This window comes from Pieris brassicae, chromosome Z, assembly GCF_905147105.1.
Source record: "Pieris brassicae chromosome Z, ilPieBrab1.1, whole genome shotgun sequence".
Classification (NCBI taxonomy): domain Eukaryota; kingdom Metazoa; phylum Arthropoda; class Insecta; order Lepidoptera; family Pieridae; genus Pieris; species Pieris brassicae.
Window position 1 is genome coordinate 12575579 of NC_059680.1, and position 22776 is coordinate 12598354.

A 22776-nucleotide genomic window follows, 5' to 3' on the forward strand; every position below is an offset into this window, starting at 1 on the left:
TTTTACATTAATATAAACATTTCTGGTATTGCTTTAATGTGTGATCGTAAATGCATATACGAATTGTTAAAGAAAAGCAATAAAACATTAACTGATAACAATTGCAAGGGGTGTTTTATGACATACAAAAAGGCTTTTTCAAACATAGATAAACCTTTAAATTAGGCTATCTTAGAATTTTGCAAACTCGATGTGAGTTGAAGAATGTAAACTGCGCTGTAGACGAAAGATAGTATTTTAAGTTGAGGCCACATTTTGCTTACGAAGTTTAAAAAATAAGAAAATGAATCACGTGACTTATTTGGAGGGTATGAGAACAGGTTGTACAGTATATTTCAGATCGTTACATGCCAACGGTGTCCGACGGAATAATAATCAAATAGAACGTCCGTATTTATTACCTACACGGTTCTTAAATTAACCCAGTGGCCGGCTGGTGTCTTCGTATTATCAACTACTGCTGATTATATTGTGGCTTTTCCCTCATCTGCAGAAAATCGATATTTTGAGGGATTTAGAAGTTTTATTTGTGTCGTTATAGTTATTAACTGTGCAATTAAAATGAAACGAAGTCAAAGAATGTAGATAGTGGTAGTACGTATATGTATATATGTGCAAAAAAGAGTATTATTCGTTTTATAAGATAAATTGATAGTAATATTTCAATGACTATTTTATTAGTAGCAAAAATAAATGTTATTGTTAAAAGCCGGATTTATGGCCGGACATTTTGTAAGAGTTCATTGTTTAAACTTAACAAGTCAAAAGTTTCATTCGCTACACAGATTTTTAATTAGCTAAGCTATGTTATGTTATATTCATTTAAATAGCAGGTATAGAAGGAAAGTTAACTAAGAAAGAGATCATGAATGCCACGTGTTAAGACGCGTTTTTCATAATTAAACAGACATTCGTAAGTGCAGTGAAGGCAATTAACATAATTTTAAAAACTTCAAACAAACGGAGTAATCCAATCTTTATTGGGCTCAATTCTAACATCCACTACCATTTAGGGACTGCGACGCTTTGATCTTTCTTGCCGAGACTCAATTATCCTCCCCGGCTGAAACTTTCTACCTCTCCGACCCGTACCTCGTACAAATTGGAACATTCATTTGGGCGAGAGTTTGCGTGCTGAAATCGTGACACTTGGTTATTTTAAGGCCCACCATGCCAAGATCCTTTCACGACATTGCTTTGGCATACGCCTTGACGCCTACGATTACGCGAATACCAGATTTGAATGCGAGTACCTTCTTTATTTGACCTTCTGCTGACTTCACATCAGAAGAACAATCAAGTCTCTGTTGACCCGTCATTGTGCGCATCGGATTGTGTGGTCCAGACTTTTTTGCGTCCGTCCCTTGGGGCCCATTTACTTTTTTTTCATCGGGTACTCCAGATGCTGTCGCTGACTTTGTTCCCGTGGTGGTCCTGCAGGGTATAGAACTTTTTGTTCCATTCTCTGCGCATGTCCCAGCCTTGGGTTATGCGTTCTTGCAAGGCGGTTTTGCACCGTCAGCGAGAATGATTTAAAGGAGAAGCGGCATCATCCAGATTCGGCTATCGGCGAACGTAAAAAAGCTTACAATTAAGCCTCATGGTCCTTCAAATGGGAAATCGCTGAGGCAAAGTCAGAGTACATTGCCAGATTTGGTGAGAAATTGGCCCAGCTCCTTTCGAGTACTCGAGCCATCTGGTTTCATGCTAAAGCTATCTAAGGTAATTTCGGTCAGACCTCCAGTCCAGCACAGCACAGGGAGGATGACTCGCTGACCTTGACGGAGCATGTTGCGGCTTGCGTCCTTAGCACGTATACTTCACAGACCGAGCTTTGATCTTGTACAAAAAGCTAAGGGAGATCGGGTCCAGTACTTGCGGGATGGGTTACCATCCTTTCTTTCGAACGCATGGACCAGCTAGGATCGGTATACTGGGCGTTGACATATCGAATGACATTCAGTTTCGAGGTAATTTGGAAGGGCTAAATTAGCCTCCAAAACGCGTGGTGCGCGAGACGGTACTTCACTCCGGGCCACCGCTTGCATAATGTATGTTCACCGTAATTGTCATGTACTTTCTGTGCTTTTCTTTTTTCCCGATCTTTTATTTGCGGAGCATGTTCGGACGATTACGAATGCTGCATTTAGGAGATTGGGGCTAGTCCTGCGAAATTCACTTGGTCTGTCGGACACTGCCACTAGGGTGCTATATTTATTATTAGTAAAGTCAATTATTGAAACCACCTGCGTCATATGGTCCCCTTATGAAAGGTATTATGGGGAAATGATTGAAAGGGTGCAAAAGAAGGTCCTTAGAAATTTGTTTAAAAGAAAGTACATGTTTTTTCCTTATCTTTACCCTCCTAAGTTCTTGATGGGGGTTTTAGGGTATAATTCATTAGAACTTCATAGGGATTTAGCTGTAATCAAATTGGGTTTAAGCGTAATTAAAAACGAAACAGAAAGGCGCACACTTGCTGGGAGAGATCATGAAACTGTACGTTCCGGACAATTATTACCGCTGCCGGAAACATAACCTTTTTGCTGTGCGTACGGCTCGCACTGTCCAGCGTCAACGAGCTCCCATTCCCCGGCTACTCTCGCTGCTTAGTGGGTTTCTCGACTCATCACCGGGGAGCGACCTATTTGTGTAGCGTATGGGAGTAATATACTGTGATTTAAAAATATACTTGGAAAATATAATAGGATAGCAGGAGGTTTAATCGTATTTTATTTTAGTTTTTATTTTATAGTTAGTTAGAATTTGGCCAATTGGAAATGTGTTTTAATCGAAAATTAAAGTCATTTGTAAAGTTGTTTGTAATAATCTAACAACGACAGAAAAAAAAAGATATTGACAAATAGTTCGTTTTCTAGTTATAGCTGCGTTTATACAAGACTTTTTTTATCATCGAGAAACGCTTTCAATCATGTTCATCAATATAAATATATATTTAGGTAAATAGTAGTTTTCTCAACTTGTCGATTGTCATTAAATTACCGATATACTAATTTCTTTAAATATTATTAAAGAAAAATATCTCACAAATATAGTTAAGGAAGTTAGAATTTGAAATACGAGCAGTGACAGACAATATCTTAAAGAAATTGGCAAGTCTTAGGCAGTTTATAATTAAAGACGTTTAATTCTATAGCTTCAGTTTCCATACTGACCTGAAGGTCCTCTGATAAGTTGTAAAGCAAGTATGATCGAATTAATATTTTAAATTATGAATAAACACAAGTGATTTGTTTTTTGTGTGAAACTGTTATAGTGAGTTAAGTTCATGCATTGGTAAAAGTTACAACATTTGATGTTGTATACGCTCACGGTAGGTAAACAGGTTCGCTCGTCATATGTTATAATCTAATAACATTTACATGAATTACCTACAAATTCAATTAAAGGTGTAGGTAACTTTGAACGTTAAAAAATTTGTAAAGTCTCTAATTGCAAATTTACTGCTAGTTCTCGAATCAAGGCTTAGAACTAAAGGGAAGAATTGGCAAGAAGCTTCCGCCACTCCTTTTAATTTCCAAATTTCATTAAGGACTAAGGAAAAAAGCTAGCATTTTAGTAAGTTCCCCAGATAGATTATGCGCCGTTGTGAATGCATTAACACACATCACAAACATGTGCAAAATTAATCTCAAACGACAGCATAAACTAACTTGAAATCGGTTCTAACTTAATTTTCAAAACATATGCTTTGATAAAACAAAATAATTGTTTTCTCGGGTTGTTTATGGAGTACACGATAGATTGTACATGTATTTTTGTATGCGGAAGGCACCGTTAAGAGCCCTGTGGATCTAGGCTCTAGGGTTGTCGAGCAAGGCATTTTCACGGTAGGGGAAATGTAATAAAAGTAATCTTTGAGGCCGCGCGAGTCAGTCGCACCGCGCGCGTCACCTCAAACGGACCAAGGTGGAGCGCACTCGTCCGCGGCCGTCCTTACAAACAAACGTACAACCACATCGTCTCAATGAGGTAAGCAATTTTTAATTTTTGCAACGGCGCTACGCGAATTTTTATTTAGTATATACTTTTTTTAAATTTAGACACGTTTTTGCGTGGCTCTATGCGTGAGGTGAAAGTTTTTTGCAACATGTTAGTCTGTGTTTTATTACCGATATTCTAAAGTTATTATTCGTTCTCTCAAATATCCCCTACCTTGACCCGTAAGTCCAAACAATTCTTATATATTTACTTATGTACACGTCCGTTGCGATTATTTCCTTATCTGTCCGTTAACGTAGATGAGTAAAAATTAATTCGAAATGAATAGGCATAACTAGTGTGAGATTTTTTACGCAACACGGGTCGTGAGCCGCTCAATTGAGATGACAAAATCTGTTTCGATATGTTATTCCGTTTTTTATCTGATTTAATTATTAAATTTTACACTATTTAGAATAAGCAAGAGCAAAGGTTTTATGTTGTCGTTTACTGTAAAGCAATATTAATATTCAAAATTGCGTTTATAAGAGCATATTTTTCGAAAATTTAATAATAAAACATAATTTTAATTTGTAATTATCGCATCTTATAAGTTATAAATTTGTGATTCTTTGGGAGGATTTTAATCAGAAAAACATAGTATTTTAAATGTAAAAATGTTTTTAACGATATAAAGATAAATAGTACAGTACATATATGGGATATAATTATTAATTAATGTCTCAAATTATTATTTACTAAACGTATTATTAACGATCTGCTTAACTAACAAGGCGTTAACGATACCATTTATGACTTTTATAATTAGTCATTAAAAGTTATTGTAATTTTTATTTGCTTTTACCACTAAAATACCATACATTAGATGAATGTGTTAGGTTTATCATATTTGAACCTTAAGTACGAATAATTGAAATTATCAATTGTCTTGAAAAAAATACTACGACATGGTTACTATACAAAAATTTTATTAACATAATGGATTCGAGGGTTTCATTTACAGAAAATTCAATTATACATCCTGTAAGCCTCTTCGTATTACATTAAAAAACAAAGACAATTTAAGAAGATACAATGACCGTTCTGAGAGAAAAGTTTTTCGGAAATAAAGAAAAAAAAATTGAATTTAGTACTTTTTGGTAAAAACGTGCCTTCTTCCACAATACCTTTTTCTTAATATTTAAAAGTTTTATTTTGTTTCGTTTTTTTTACGATTTTATTACATAGCATTTTTAGACATATAAACTTATCACAAATGAATAATTTATAAAGCATAATTAGTGGATTAAACCAAGGTTCCTATATATTAATTATATCTCAAATGGCTCATAATCAAAGCGCTTTTCGTGCGTTTCACGGGAAGTAAGGGATAGAAGCTGGCGTTCTCTTTATTATAGGAGCGCGTTATTGTAATGTAATTCATATTTTAACCTATAAATATTCGTATCAACCTCGCATTATTTATTACACTTGTAATAAATTTAATAAAACATTTTAAGATGTTTCAAAACATATACTTGACTCTAACAAGTTGTGATTATTTAAAATTACATTTATACGTATAAATAAGATACGTATTAATAAAACAAAATACGTATCGCTTTTCTTAAAGTTATTTTTAAAAAGTCTTGCGAGCATATCGAGAGTAAGCTATTTTGGACCTTGGCTTGTTTACACAAAATTTAACAAATAATGATTATATCATTTGAATTAAGGCCAATCAATGTGAACTGAGGCGTTTTTATACTACTGGGTTGGCGTCTCGTGTTGCCACGGTTACCAAAGCGACTTCTTTCCCAAGATGGCTTTGTGAAGGAAATTATTGCTTTTGCACATCGGATTCCGTTTGTTAAAATATGTTTTTCAGAGAACCTAAGCTGAGGAGAAAAATGTTTCAATAGGGAAATGGAAAAATTTGTACTGAAGGTAAAATATATTACCAAACATCAAAGCGATTTTTCGATCATGGGCTGGGCTCTCTTGATTAGTGGTTTTGATATTTCTTTGTAACTGTCACTTGACTGTGGTTTTCGTGTTCCCCATTCATATATATTCCCCTATGGGATCTAAAGATGATCATAGAACAGAATGGGCAGAATTTATTTAAGTATTATAATTTCAAATGTAAAACTATATTAACTGTATATCGTACAGGAAATGTAAATAATAACTCAACACTGTTCATTTTGTAAGTAACTATTTTGAAGTTGCGACTTTTCCTCAGTTCATAATCCGTTATAAGTTTTTATTTGTAATCCGCCACTGGAGATTTTTTGTTACCGAGATTCCGTTATTCATAAAATGAATGTTAGATCACATCAATTACTCGAAATTCAATTATAAAATTAGATAAATAAAAAGAATTAATCGTGGTGATGTTTTCTTCTAACGCACTTTTGTTCACACAGTCGTCCGTAAGCGCTGATTAAGTTATTAAGTTTTAATAAATTTTTATTATATTTTACATTTATATTAATTAATGTTTACTAAATATCTAAAACAACCCTTGTATTTTAACTTTTAACATAATATTAAACAAAACAAATAAGAAATTAGCACATACAAATCTGTTAAGGAGATACAGAAATGTCTGCTCTTGCATATGATCCATATGATTTCGGCGATTCCCTTTTTCGGTTTAAAGTAAGCCACGCAATAAGGTGTTATAGGATTAGCTTCGTACGACGTCCAGATCCAATATATATCCAATCTCACTTACTAGACCGTCTTTGATTGAATAAAATTTCCACAGGTACGAAATCACATGCATGTATGAAAACATGTGTCTCTTAGGGTTATAATATACCCCGATAACTGTTATAGGTAGAGTAGAGATATTATAGAGTATTAGTAATATTTACTATTTACAGTATAAGAGAGAATCATATATTAATATTGAAGCTTGATATAGCTGTAAATTCTAAATCGATTCATACATTAAAACGTTATGATTATTTTTATGACTCTACACTTTTATTTAAAGCGATATCTACAGTACAGCTTTTTATAGATATAACCAAGGGATATATTATTAAAATTTATTATCCATGATCGTAGGGTTATTAAATAGGTTTTGAATACATTTATCCTAATTCTACTAACCACGTCGGCAGCATCAATTGGCTATAAATAAATACAATTAATTCCGATGGAGTAAGGTTATCGTCAGGGTCATCAATGACTATAAGTGTGTTCAACTCAGAATGGGAATCCTCATCGTTCATTTCTTATAGTCATACTAAAAGTTCGTACCTAAGCTTAAACGACTTGTATACTATGTAATTAGGTTTTTTAATTCAATATTAATATAATTATATAACAAAATATGCTGGTCTTAACTTCGGTAGTTACTTAGGTATTTTTTTATTATTAACGATATTCTCGACCGTTCTACGCCCTTGATTTGAGCACTAGCATTAATGTAAAATTAGAAACATTTAATATGTATTTCTTTATTGACGTTCATAAGCGTACATTATGTTACCTAAATGAATAAACGATTTAAAATTTGAATTGCTCGCTTGTGCCTTTATACGTTAAAATAAATATTGCGCACAATATTACTCTGAGGTTTAATACAAAAATTAATTATTTTATTTTATTTTTAGTAGTTTATTATGTTTACCGCATCAAAAGGTTGTAAGGAAAATTCAACCATTAGGTCTTAGTCGAATAAAAACTAGCCAAACCTCTCGAAGGTCGTCCGGTATTTCAGCAGAATTACACACAGATACACACAGGCGTGATTGTAATTTTAATCAAACATTATTTCAGTCAAAGATTTTCTTAAATAATTTATTGTTGTTTTATTAAATTAAAGATGTACTGTCTGATTCACAGTGTCCGGTTTACAGGCTTTTAGTTTAACTGCTGTCTATAATTATATGTGTTTATTTGGTTCAAAGAGCTCTTGAGATATCAAGAACTATTCCAACTGATTTAGAAAATATCTCTTATATTTTATAGCACATAACAAACAACCATAACTTAGCTACAATTACTTTGACCGAGTATATTAAACGGCAACATAATAACGGTGATAAATATTTTTTTTTGTTATTGTTAATGAATTCGAAAACAACTATAACGCTCACCTCAAATTAAAAATGATAATAAATTGTCCAGTTCTATAAGCCTACATTATTTAACCTATTATTCGGGTCTAGATAAATTAACCTCATATGAATTCACTCAATTCGCGATGGTTTTTGAACAATATATCTCCCGCTTATTCGTATTTTAGAAGCATTTTCTGAGTTAATCCAATATCAGATTAGAATACCTAAGTTGGAATTAGGCCGTGGATTGTATAAAGGTCATATCCTTGGAAGTCGCCTTCGTATATTCTGAATAAACTTTTCCTTGTTTTAAGGTGTCTAAGCGCTTATAGTATTTATCCTGTTTTTGAGGAGCCTCTGTAATTAAATTAATCACTTTTAATACGATATAACTAGATAAGACTATAATAAATAGAAACAAAATCGAGTGACGTCACAATTGTATACTAGAGACTACCCGTGAACCGGCGATGCTCGATTTGAATTATTACACATTTTTCTCGCTGGCGCTAGTTCTATTAAAACTATTTAATGTCCAGAGATCGTCAACCCAACGGCATATTAACGTTTTAATTGTCCTCGTCATAATAATTGGGAGCTAAGTCACGAACTTTTCTATAAAGGTTGTTTTAACGATTAACAAATCGTTGCATATTTTAGTATTAATTAGTTGTTAAGACTGAAGATGCCATTTTCAGATCAAAAATGTCTCAACTATGTTCTTGTTGTAAATAAGCACATAAATTATAAAGTATAATGAATACACAAAACGCAATCGGACCAAAACAAAAAAAAACGCGTCGAATTATAAATCTCCTATTTCCGGCTTTTTGAAGTCGAATAAAATAGAAACATACAAAAGTAAAATGTTTTTAAACTCTAAAGTGTGTTGTGGCTAGACAATAAAATAGTGACAAAGCTTCCCACGCGAACCACAGTTCACGCACAGGTGGACAACGCGTATAAATAAATTGTTTACTACTGGCTACGAGCAAACCGCCCGCGCCTTGTTCTTCTATCCGTACGTGTTACGCGTCACAATTACTCGATAAGGTTGCTTTGTACCGGCGGAAGCGGGATCTTTGACTTCGCACTTAATTGTGAAGAAAAGCCTATGTGAGTTTAACATCTGTCGTAGCGAAGTCCTAAAATCAATGTTTGTTCCGTACCGTAGCGACCCCAAAGTTCGCCCCCATGTCATAGATACAAGAAAACACTCCATTGCTGTAAAAATACTGTAATGTGTAGCCTTTTATGAACTTTTAAATGTGTGATTCAAATATAAATTGCTTTTTATTAAATTATTTTTAATGATTGTTAGTAAATAGCAATTACTTGCGATAATTTCCACGTTAATCCATATTCAATTACGATTTACGTCTCTCGTAGTGGCGCGTGGTCTGAATTAAAATAAAATTATTTTTACTCTAGTTCACGATCGTATCGTTCAATAATTTTCTATGACTGACTCAATAAGATATCTGTCTTAAAATTTATAAATAAATTTGAATTATTAAGGCTTCCTTTACAGATAAGGGCTGTAGCCATGTTTTAACCATTAATGTATTATAACAAAAAAAATATAGGTTCCAAACTAAAAATTGATAGAATACTTATATTACAATTATTACTTATGAGAGTTCTATTAGGGACAATAAAACAAAAAAATCCTCGTTTTTACTTACGTAATTACACACAGAATATATTATTTATTATTTATTGTCTTCTTACGTAAATATTGCGATTAAACATCAACAATATACGTATAACTTCTAAAGTATCTCGAGTCTCACGTGTAACTTTGATTCCCATTTAATAGAATAATATTATGTAATATGACTTGTAATCTCCTATCGTAGAAATAAATATAACAATTTCAATTTATAATAAAGAAGATGATTTGCGTTATTTCAATCGCAAATAAAAACAACAAATTCCTATAAAACATGAAATTAAATCTTAATTGCTGAGTTTAGATGCATAGAAAAACCCAGTTAAAGTTCAAACTACAATAAAACTATAATGAATATCAAAACTTTAAATAAAACTCGTTTGTTTATGTTCGCTGACCATATTGTCAGCCTTTTTTTAAGTTTCAATGATAAATGCTAATAATTAATTTATCGAAATTACTTTATTTGATGCTATTAGATGATATTGTAACTTGCTTGGTCATTTGTGCACCATTTGAATGTCGATTACTCAATCAGCTCTACGCATTAGTTGCAGTTCTATTTCTGCAGCACAGATACCCCTAAATTGTTTTAACTCATATACGTGATATAATGCTACTTGACCGGATGAATGATGTTCTGATACATATAGGCTTGTGACTATTATTGAAATTCATCCCGTTTTATAAGCATCGAAATAACATATGATTTACTTCAGATGAGTCTGTAAGTTGCCTCATTTCTCGAGGTTATTCATAGCGCCCAAATATGATGAAAGCCTTTATTAAATTATTTAGGTAATTTAAACTATAAACTTAATGTTTTATTGCGAGAATCATCTATATTTTATAAATGACACGGTATTTTCCCGTAAAACAGGTCTATTAAGATCTGGAACTGTTTACTAAAAGTTTTAAAAGTAATTTTACGATCCAGAATGGTAGATATATTATGCATAATAATGCAAAAGTGATGCTGATTAGGGGGTACAGCCCACCCCGTATAGAGCAGTCTACAGTGAGTCCCCTTTTTAACAATTCAACGCAAGCTTGTATGCGATTTAGTTCTTGTGCGTGGTATAGGTTTGCTCTACAAAGTGCATTTGCTTAAAGTTCGAATTCCTGTATCGGTTAGGCACGCATTCTATGCGTTTAGCAACAAGTTCCTGTGTTAAATACCAAAGAAACGTAAATTAATTAGCATTGGTCCTTTAAAAGTAAACTTAAATAAAATATGTTTATTATGGAATATAAGATACAGGTATCACTTGTTCCATGTTCAATTTGTATCGGTAGACATCCCTACTCATCGTCAAAGAAAACATATGGTGTAAGCCGAGAAAAAACCAGCGTAAAACCTCTCGGTACTCTTTTAAAGTAGCATTATTTGTATTAAATTACAAAACTAAACGGAATCCTCTCAATCCAGTTTACGGAAGCGGCACCTGTTCACAAGCATGACGTATGAGCCAGCCATCGTTTTACTCAACCATATTTGAGGGAATTAAACGACCTGTCAGACAATGCCACCGCCCCAGTCATATTTGAGTAAGCATGACTGCTCTGGATTGCCAGTTAATAAAACTTAACCTAGTACGCATGTCAAGCAGCTCCCTTCCTCTAGGCTCAACAAGCGGGCACGAGAAGAGACATCACCACAAGACAGCAAGTACAAAAGACTAATAAAAGAATCACAAGATGGCAAGTGATGCCGAAATATCATGCCACTGCCATTCGCCACAACACTTATTTTAAAACAAATATCGCAAATTAAAATAGAAGTACTTAAAACTAACAGTAAAATATTCTGTAAATCGGGTGTAAATATTTGAGCAAATAATTAAAAGGAACTTTTAAACAAACTTGCCAGTCGTAATAGCATAGATAACCACACAGCAACACATTTCAATAAAATGGTCAATAGCTCGATTTGGCAGGCAAACCAACACAACAGAAGATGCGTCATAATATCTCTGGATCATAAAAATGGCCATAGTAATAAAACCGTTGAGAGTAAGCACTGCATTAGCCTGTCAGTAGGACGCGAGAGACATTACTTTTATAGTTTAGTTTTATTTTTATTCGGCTTTGTATCTCACCTTCTAACCGAAGGCCCTTGTATTATTAGTGGCGATGATATCTCAACAATTGTAAAGGAAAACGCGTTTGTTTACGAACCCTTATGGTAAAAGCAGAACTCTGATAAAATATATTTTTAAAAGCATATTGTTTTTAACCCTAAAGCCACCGAAGAGCCTCAAAACGGTAAAACTACAATGACTCACCGAAAACTCTTAAAAACCCACGACCAAATTTTTTTGTTTTTTTACCTAATTGTTAAATTCGTACATATTATTAAATCCAAGTTTGCGACGAAATGTGACCTTAAATTATTTATTATAGAAGATTATTCTCTTATCGTGTTTATGACGTAGAATTATCGTCAATTTAACATTATTTATTTGTATAAATATCAATGTTGACAAGGGCTTTTAGCAGTCTAATATCAAATCTCATTTTGATGAGATTTTCTGAAATATTACGCGATTAACAAAACCGTTGAAGCTGAATGTTGACATAGTGATATAAAATGAATTCCAACTCAGTGTTAAGATTTTACTCAATATTTTAAGAATTAATTAAGAAATATGGAATACTTGTAACGAACGAACCCATGAGTAAAACATAAGCCATTAAAAAAAAATTCTAAATTGATAAGCTATGTGTAAGTAACAATGTGCTATATAAATTCCAACAATTTCATGATCACCTTGTCCACCAAATAGCCACAAAGCGAGAAGGTTAATCTTTCAAGATGTATAAGTATATACAGGACTGAGTCAATAACTTGTTTTTCGTAAGATTATTGCAACTTATCGATATACAACTTATACAAAAATTATGTTCAAACATCATTATATTTAGAATATTATACGAACTTATTGGCTGTTAGCAATTTGAGTAAAGTTTTCATTATTTGTCGTGTCATTAAACAATATTCAATTATAATATATTGTTTGTAAAAACATAAATTTCGATGAGGAAGAACAGATGGACATAGTGAATCCTTTTAACATATTAGATAAATTTCCGAGTTTATACGTATATGTTACTATGCTCTCCAACTCATCCAATTCCGCATCGATCATAATCGATCAACTCAAATGGTGAAGTCAGAAGTAATACTATAGTAAAAAATATTTTTTATTACTCATTGTAATAAGGTAGATTGGACTGGAAAATTATGATTCCAAGTTATTTGTACTCGATGCCTATATTGTATTAAAATAATTAACGTTGTATGTAGGAAAATATATATTTATACAACAATAAAATATCAGTGAAACGCAATAACCAGAATCTGGAAATCATCAATTGTAATAAATCTGTGGAAAACTAGAAAAGTAAATCAGGAAAAACTAAAAAAATAAAGATGTGATGTGTGTGATTCGAGGTAATTCTATTACATAAAAATTTATATAAATAACTATATATAATTAAATTCAAATTAGTTGAATCATTATAAAAACATACAGGATCGCTTCTGAACCTCCTATAGTATAAGAATACACTGTCTTGTGATAATACCATGTCGGTAAAGTTGAAGACGTCATGGAGTGAATTCAATTGGGGCGCTCTTAAAACATTAGTTGCAATGCAGCTGGTCGGTAATTGTGCACAATTACTGGCGAAAGTGGACCTACATCGAACCAGTACAACCTGAACGAGGGAAATCTAATTTACATACTTAGATTGAGTTTGTCTTTCCCGCGATATCTTGCTAAATGCATTTTACGCCTTTTATCTCTTTCTGTTTTAGAACAAAATACTTAGAAGGGAGCAACAAATAAAGATGGGGCAGACGTTTTACGCCGTTTGTTTCAAAGATTATTGTAACGTGTTCCGCTTCTAACAGATAATAATTACCAAAGCGAGAAAACAATCCCCAATAAATTAAGAATGTTTATGTTAGCTTTGAATTTCCTACGGACCATATAGCTTCGTCTCTTTCTTTAATTTTTATTTGGGCTGCGATGAAAAAGGACAGATGTATACTTAAATGAACATTGTAGAGTTAGATTGATTTGTTTGTAATGAATGAGGTGGTAAACATAGAATTGAAATCTCTGACTTTATGTACAGGTTATCCTATGCTATAATTAGTCTATTACCAATCTAGGTTAGCCTAGTCTTCTGCACCATAACAGCTATTATTACGGGAGTTGGTCCGGGAAAGTAGAACACAGTTCCACACCAACATACAAGCCGAGAGCGCAATTATTACAGACATTATCTGGTAATTTAATAATATATCCGTGAAAACCGCTAAAGTAGGAAACTCCTTGTTACGTGCCTTATCAATTACATACAATAGGGTTGTAACTTCGCCAATTAAGAAAAACTTAAAACATTTATATTTCTTTCAATTAAGCTATTTCGTTCATTTTAGGTGTAGTTAATAGTTTTAATTGTATTTAAATAAATTACCGTAGAAATAATGAAGAACACATTCATGCGAAACAGTATTTCATCCAAGTGCTTTGTTAAATCGCCAAGGTTTTGCTTTACTATCTTATTTTAAGGAACTGGAAGCATTAACACTATGCAAATCCTTGAGCACCTTTTCCTAACTTATTTAATGAAATATAACATTAAATTAACCAACGCTTAGCTAACCAGGCAAAATGGTAGAACTAACTTATGTTATAGTGAGAACACAAACGCAACACGTAATCGATCAAAGTTAAGAAGTTGCATAAGAACATTAGATTGAGTATTGGTAATAATATAAATATAGCAAATAATTCTAAACTGAATTGTCAACCCTATTGCAAGTTACACAAATTTATCGCGTAACTTAACGCCAAATAAAAACGTATTTCGTCATTTGTAGTGTTGCTATTTTAAGGAGATATCGGAGCTTACAATATATAAGAGCTTTGTTATATTATACGTGAAATACTCAGATAGTATTACACATGTACCCTGGCCTTTATACTAACGGTCACATTATGTAACGCATTAGTACTTAAATCAAACTCAAAATAACTTTATTGATAAAGGTAACCAAATACACTTATGAACGTCAGCAGAAAACATGTCAAATAGATTCTAAATGTACATTTACTATCAGTTCACAAGTCTAGGGCGTAGAGCGGGCGAGAAGAACTGGTAAGACTCTCCGCCACTGTTTTTAATTGCCAAGTTTGATAGTTTGAACTGGAGACAATCAATTCCAAGGATTAATTAAATAAATATTTTTATAAATTTGACGAATTTTGCCTTATTGATTAATTTACGTTTAACGAGAGTTTTGAATGTATCCGGTGATAATTTTCTAATTGTGCTTGGGAGTGTGTTGTAAATACTAGTTAAATGTTTTAAGTAATGCTTTGTCACGTATATTTTTGATAAATTTTGTGATAGTCGCAATGAGAATATAATACCTTTAGTTTTACGTGCAATAGATCGTTTTTCTATTTTCATTTAATATGAGCAGTTTATACGGCGTAAGACCTTTTTGTCTGGGGATTAAATGTTCCTTAATCTAGATAAAGTAATAAAATTGCTACCTGGAGGTAATTAAGTACTACAAAAGTTTAATTTGTTTTTATAAAACGAAATCAGCAATGTTCTATTGTCACTACGCATGTCAAGGATCTATGCAACATCCGTTTTTATTTCCAACCAGCCTGCTGCATATCCTCAGCTAGTGTACGCAAAACATTAGCTATGGATGTAGGCAGAATCATTTTCCAAATGCATTCCAATTACATTGGCAGTCTATTTTTACAAAAATACTGATCGTCGAAATTAATTGTATTTATTTGAATTTTTGAAAATTACGATCTGTGAAATATCGTTACTATGACATTTCCATCGGTTGTTAAGTTAAATCATATTCGTTATTTTAAAGAAAATATATTAAGCAATTTTGCATAGTCATATTCAGTTTCTCTTACTTTGTGTACATACGATGCCTGAGGGTCCACCGTTTACCACATAACAGTTGCAAACATAGCGAGGACGTTATTAATGTTGTTTTGTTTGTTTCAGTGCGGACGGTGAATATATTTCCACCAGCTACAATATGAGGAGCAATACAAAGTAAGTTGATAGATAATTAATATGTTTTATGGTTAACATTTGTTTAAAATTTTTTTGCCACTTATTTTATATTATATATAACAAAACGAAAGTATCAAACACGTCATTATTGTAGGTATATGAAACTACTTACTTATAAAACTCATTTTAACAACAGCGAAACTCTCTAGCAAAGAGATATATATAAATTGACACCAATATAAGATCCAATTTATTCTCATTAAATAACATCAAATTGCGCATAGTGGCTTGGCATTTCTATACAGTTTTACGTAGCCTGAGCATTTTAGGTATAAAATATATTGGAAAATAGTATCCATTCCATTTGCCATATACCGAATTATAGCAAGCATATATATAAAAAATGACGTTTACCTTTTATTACTTATACTACTTAAATTTACCAGTCAGTATATATTATATAGAAAATTAATTATGATTTAATGGTAGCAAAATTATTAAAGAAATAATAATTTTATGACATTACTTGTACATTTCGCTCAAAAGATGATAGTAATATTTAAAGCGAACAAAATGCTAATGGGTAGTCAAATATGAATTAAAATGTTGAACAATGAACACAGTGGTTCGTGTTCTATCAACCGCAAACACGTGATAATATTTACACATTTAAAATAAATTCAATAAATTGGCCGTTTGCATAGTTATTTGTATTTAATAAATAAACTGTGATTGGTTATTAATAATACTTAAAAATCTTTATTGGCAATGGGTTTTGTCGGGTTTCTAGACGCAACCGGTAGGCTGTTATCGGGTACCGGATATATCTATTGGCTATTCGAACTAATAGAGGTACTCTATGTGATCCTAGGGTCTTTACCAAAGAATTTAATTTCAAACGTTTTTACAGTTCTGGCCATGCCAGTGTTGCTCATGAGCAACTATTTATAACGAAAATGCCTATAACAACAAGTCTTTATAAAACTGTTGAAGCATATCAATGTAAAATACGTCGCCTTGTCCAAATATGATCTCAGGGCAGGCGTTAATGGGCTTGATGAGAAACTTCAACAAATGACGTCATGAGGGTCGGTGATTTTCCTCAAACCAGATCTCCTAGATATCCTTAACAAATGTCCAATGCATTTATTATTTTAACATCTTAATGCCAAATCGTCAAATAGGGGAAAATACAAATAGTATATACTATATTACATGCACCTAATGTCATAACATGGTTGCATCTACCAGGTAATGTAAAATCACTCGGGTTGGTAGGCCGAATAGAACCACTGCGAAATATCAGGGATACCATATAAATATTGTGTTGACAGTCAAACTGCCTCTGGCCCGCTAACAAATGTAAAAGTCTAATAATACACAGATATCTGTTGACGCTCTATGAACATTATTTTATATGTTTAAAGGTGGGGCTTTAGTTATCGCTTTCTATACTCGATTTATAATCTAAATATTTTTGCGATCGATACAAAGATCGATCGAGATCCTGCATTACCAAAATGAAAATCCCTGTTTTGAAATCCAGCTTTGTAAAAAAAGCATAATTTCTAAATAAGCCTAAGTGAACAGAACTATATATTGACTTGTGGAATTTGCTTATTCTCAAATCAAAGGAAAAAACAAGACGTATAAAAAATAGTTCATAGAATATCAGTCAGAATTCCCCCTCAATTATGACGAAACTTAATGGAATCGTTATAAATGCATTTTTACTCGATTGACGTAGGCTGAGTCATTTAATACAAGTTGAATACAAATACAGCCTTCGGTGAAAATTTACGACTTCTTACATTATTTCAGAAGAATATATTTTATTTCATTTAATAATAAAACGTTTGTGTGCTGGGTAGTAAAATGTTCATTTCATTAATAATATTTTTTTTGCTGCAATTTTTCATAGCGTTTCGTTTCATTAATTAAGTATGAAATAGTGTATACTGGAGCACAACATAATTTTTAAAACGGTATTCTAGACTATCTACTAATCCCGTTCCACCATTTTAATGGTTTAAGGAAATTTCAAAATGGATATTGTGAAAGAATTAAGTTACAAATTTATGTTTTCGAGGAGTTGACATTGAATTAATATGTCATTGAACTCATATACATAATAGAGGTCTGCGTATCTCGTTTACAAGTTGAGAATTTCTTAAAATTTGTCTTCATTATTTTACTTAAAGTCTACTGTAGCCCATTATTAACATCTTGTAATAAAACTTAATACCTTGTATAGCGAGATAAATCATAAAAATAAAATTTTATGTAATGTTATTTATATTTATTATGATATATGTTGCCAAATAACACATTCAATACAAATGATGTGTTAGTGTTCGATGTAGGTGTTATTTTTTCTTTAGACAGAAAGTTATTTCTTCTTGTATCATTTGGTTAGGCTCAACGCTGGTTTCGATAATTTAGACTAATTTATTTAAGTGACTGTTTGTGCATTCTATATCCTACATTCTTATTAATAAGGAAAAAAATTTTTTGTTGCCCAATATTAATTTTCCACACTAATAATGCCACTTTAATTTAACATAAATAGTCTTTATAACGATTAAATCATTTAAAAAAAATATTTTCACCTGGAACGTCTGGAATCTATTGAAACTGTTAAAATAATGGTATTAATGAGATATCTTAGCACAGCTAAAGTCTAACATAAACAAATGACAAAATAACATGACATAAAACGACATGAAATTATTAAATTGCAGAATGTTTATAAGCATTATAAGCTTGCTATTGATTATAGAATAAATTTGCATAATACTGTATTGTATACAATGAGGTCGATCAACTCTTCCGTTATTGATGCCACATCCTGAACCGTTATTAACAGGCTCTATTGTTAATAACATTAAGATATTATACTTTAACACGGTAACCCACATGGGTTAACGGAGAAAATATATGCAAATTTGCTAGTTCTGATTATATATTTATATTTTAAAAACCTGTTCACTAACGGTGAATCTTCGGAAAATGTTTGTGGCCACAGGGTAACATTTGGTCCCTGAAGCTGGCATGCCTTCCAAAAACACCGGTCATCAGGCTTAACAGGTTTATTACTTTGCTTGACACTTATATAAATATATTGTGTCTGCCTCTTACCTCATTGACGGAACATTATACATGTATATATAATAATATATCGATAAACATCTAACAATAGTTTTGACCACGGAATATAATACCCTGAGACCCACTGCTGGCCACTGACTCATAATTTAGTTTCATGTTGATTTGGATTTTAAATTAGCCTCTAAGAAACTTGGTGTGCTCAGTAGGGCCACCGCTTACAAGGGCATTATAGCGCAAATCCGCAATCCAAGCGGCTCGAATCGTCGACAACCTTGTTCTGTCTGATCGACTTCGGTTTTGTATAGAAGTGTAGGCTCCATCTGCATCATCTATGATGGAGAGTGTTCCAAAGAACTATTCGAATTAATCACCGTTTATTTAGGCAGCGATTGACATCAGTTACAAAAGCTGAATGCAAATTCCATTCCTATCCTCGACCGTGTTATTAAGTCTCTTTAAGCCCCGCACCACAAATTTATAAAGGTATGATACAATATAAGTGCCTCCATGAAAAAGCCTACTACATTTAAAGGCCGGCAACGTACTTGCAATCAAAAAATACTATCTGAGGCTTTGTACTTGCGGTCACTTGACGTGGATTTTTTCATTTTTTCTATGTAGTCATTTCCCATTTCATGTACCAAACTCGTCAAAAGCTGGGACTTAAGCGCAGCTCAAGTACAGAGTAACATTGCAATCATTCATTACCAAATTAGTACTACACCTTGCAATATTTATTTTTCAATATTTTCTAAAGATCAGTCTGAAATGAATGGGCTAAGAAGTGAAGTACGATGTTAGTGTATCTAGAGTAACGGTCTATGGCTATCTCACCTTAGCATGGAGTCAAAAGTAAGAGTAATCGTCCTTACGCGTTATGTGCCGTTACGTAGTCATGTAGGATCATCGACCTTGGCGACGATGAACTTGGGACCGGTTAAAAAATGTTGACCAACGGGTAATCTCATAGTTGCATAACCGGGATGAACTGCACCTAGAGTTCATTCGATAGATCATGATTTGTTAAACATTTATTAAGGGAGTGTGATATCATTGGCACAGACATCGGTTTTCCTTACATCTAAGATAAAAGAAGAAAGTATTGCTTAATGCGATAATCCGAAAATACTTTTGAAATATATATATATATGTAATCAGCGTAGAATCCAAAGTACTCGACAAGCGGAAATTTTAAAGAAATTTGCTAAAAAATCTATCGAATTCGATATCTAAATTAATATAAATGATATTCATGTAAATTTGAAAACATTATATACGTATTTACTACCTTGTCTTACACCAAAGTTCTGGGCATATTGGATGGAGGAGTGATTCGTGACGTAGGTCACATTCTATGAACTGACTCGAAGCGCAACTCAGGATGTATATTCTTATGGATAGAATAGGATGGATAGGATGCGGAAGCATCTTGGTCGTGAAATGTCAAAGCTGCACTATGAGTGCTCTATCAGGTGAAGGTAGAGGCGAGGGGTTTTAAGAGCTACTACCTATAGTACAGCAGTATACTGCTGTAATAATAAATAAGTTAATTTGGCTGTCAAATCTCTCAGTTGAACATTCTTTCATCAGTCACTCCATGATAATTTCTATTAAAGAGATTATTAAAAGTGTAATTCCATGTTAAGAATGGGTGGAATCTAATTAAGGTGACATTGCGTTTTTATTATCCTAAGGCTATCGAAGTACAAAGCTCGGTCACGCGAATGCATTTACAATTGTTTTTCATATTTCTAAGGTCACATACTCGTTTATACGACAGGGCGACTAGGGGCTCATTATACGACAGGGCCGTTATTTCGATGGTCTGATAGATAATGAAAAAGATAATCTACTAATAACAGTGAATGTCGACAACGTACTGATATTTGTGTAAAGCAACTTTTTACGTCAGAAATCAATAATAAATCGGTAATAATTTTCGAAAGAATAAACCAATTTCCGAATGAAGTGAATCAATGTTGTCTTTAATAGTCGTAAATAGGCAAAGTTTGTGCCAAACCTGTTTTATAACATCAATATAAACGTTTATTACTTTTTTATTGAACAAGACTATAAGACGGGTAGAGTAACCCGAACATGAATACTTGAATTCTGGCTTAACCAGATATATGTAACCTTTTAAAGTTAAAGCTCAGGATGCTGAAATAACTAATAACGGCCCCCGCAATCAAACCAGAAAAAAAAATCTCTGCGGAAATCAAAATCTCCTTAATATTACTTACGGAAGGGTATCCCGCAAACCGTTATGTGGGAATATGCAAACTGACTTAAGCCTCTATTTTTTTCCAGCATTATTAACAACTTAACCATGAAGATAGTTTCGTCTGGGACCTCACTAAATATATTTTGTCTTTCAGGGCCTCCTTCTGGGAGCAGAGAACGCGGCTTGAAAAGCGGCTGATGCTGGCCGTCGCCGTAGTGGCTGTACTCGCCGTCGCATTCTTTGCAGCCTTTCTTGCCACCATCATGATGAGGCCTTCCACGGATGTCAATGGTGAGTCTACTTACTATAAGTCGTTAGTCGCGGCATAAGCGTGTGAGGTGTCGTTTTTTGGTTAATTATAACAGTAAGTACTAAAATAGTATTTACTAATAATTTTATCAGATTTGTATTACATTGTCTCGAAACTGACTTGGCTTGCTAACCGGCAGAGAACCTATGGGGTCAACTCTACCTTAACAGTAATGTCACACAAAGGCCGACCTTGTGTCACGCAGGACTGAACACATAGACAATTCACTGACTTTCGGCTATAAATGCAGTATTGTAGGCACGTACTTTGCAACATTAATTTGTTGTTTGTTGCAACATTACCCGCATTGTTAAATATAAATTGCAACTATTACGACTCATGAATTGAGGAATAACTTGTTATGAAAGTACTCTTTCTTATTTAAGTGTGGACATAATTACTATGTTTCTATTTTAGCTCTCTAACTTATCTAGTGTAGTTTATTTAGGAACATGTTGGTTAGAGGATGCGACTCTTAGGTTGTATGTTCAAAAAATGCAAAGAACACCATTCAAGAAAGAGATGCAATCTGAAGCCAATAACCGTACGCCTTGAAGCGCTTCTGAAAGTTTTATGAATATTTTAAGTGTCGTCCTTCACTTATTTATTTATAAAATTATTAATTTATGTACCATTTTGAAATATATTTAACTATCTATATATTGATTTAATTTCATTTTTCAAGCTTAGAATAAATTAAAATGTTCATCTTCTTATTTTATATAATTTTGGAGAAGCTTTTTAGTTTATTTTGGGCTGTTCTAATTATCATATACTAACCTATGAGTATGCGTATATTTTTCGGAAAAAACAAAATAAGAAAGAAACATGTAAAGAAAATAGTATGCGCGGCCTTGCTTCTTTCCATATTTGTAGAATTTATAAAGGGCTGAATGTCAAGTAGGGTGTTTGTAATAAGTTCAAAATATCTGGGGTCAATGTCGACCACTGAGTTGTCTTTCAGTCAAACATTACCATACGACTTATAAATATATGAAGCAAACCGATTGTTCACAATCAAATCTTTGGTGTACACTCACTATGTGGCAGAGACATCTATTCTTTTGTAACTACTGTGTTAACTCCATGTAACGTCCTTTAACGACGATCAATCACGGATACGAACTTTTTAAGAAATACGTTCTTTTGTTGTTTACGAATTGGGAATTTGGGTGTTTCTTCCCCCAAATACGACTAGAGTTTTACAACCAATGGACCAGAGTGCGATTCAAAGCCAAAATCAAGGGTCACTACAGAATGAAATTATTGATGGGGCTGGTCAATTTGAGAGTAAAAAAACTTCTGTTAAGATGCTGCATGCAGTAATTTTTATCTAAAGCCTGGGAAGAAGTGACACCTACAACTATACAGC

General features: G+C 33.0%; 1 protein-coding gene across 2 annotated transcripts in view; it reads left to right on the plus strand.

Annotated features, from left to right (window-relative positions):
* Positions 1–3905: 3905 nt before the first annotated feature.
* The window catches only part of LOC123718433 (neprilysin-2), a 33262-nt gene continuing 14391 nt past the window's right edge, over positions 3906–22776 (plus strand). For both annotated transcript variants that reach the window (XM_045674917.1, XM_045674916.1), the window contains exons 1-3: positions 3906–3993; positions 15751–15801; positions 21249–21385. In XM_045674917.1, the coding sequence (XP_045530873.1) occupies positions 3989–3993; positions 15751–15801; positions 21249–21385 (193 nt within the window). In that variant the 5' untranslated portion in view covers positions 3906–3988. The remainder of the gene's footprint in view (positions 3994–15750; positions 15802–21248; positions 21386–22776) is intronic.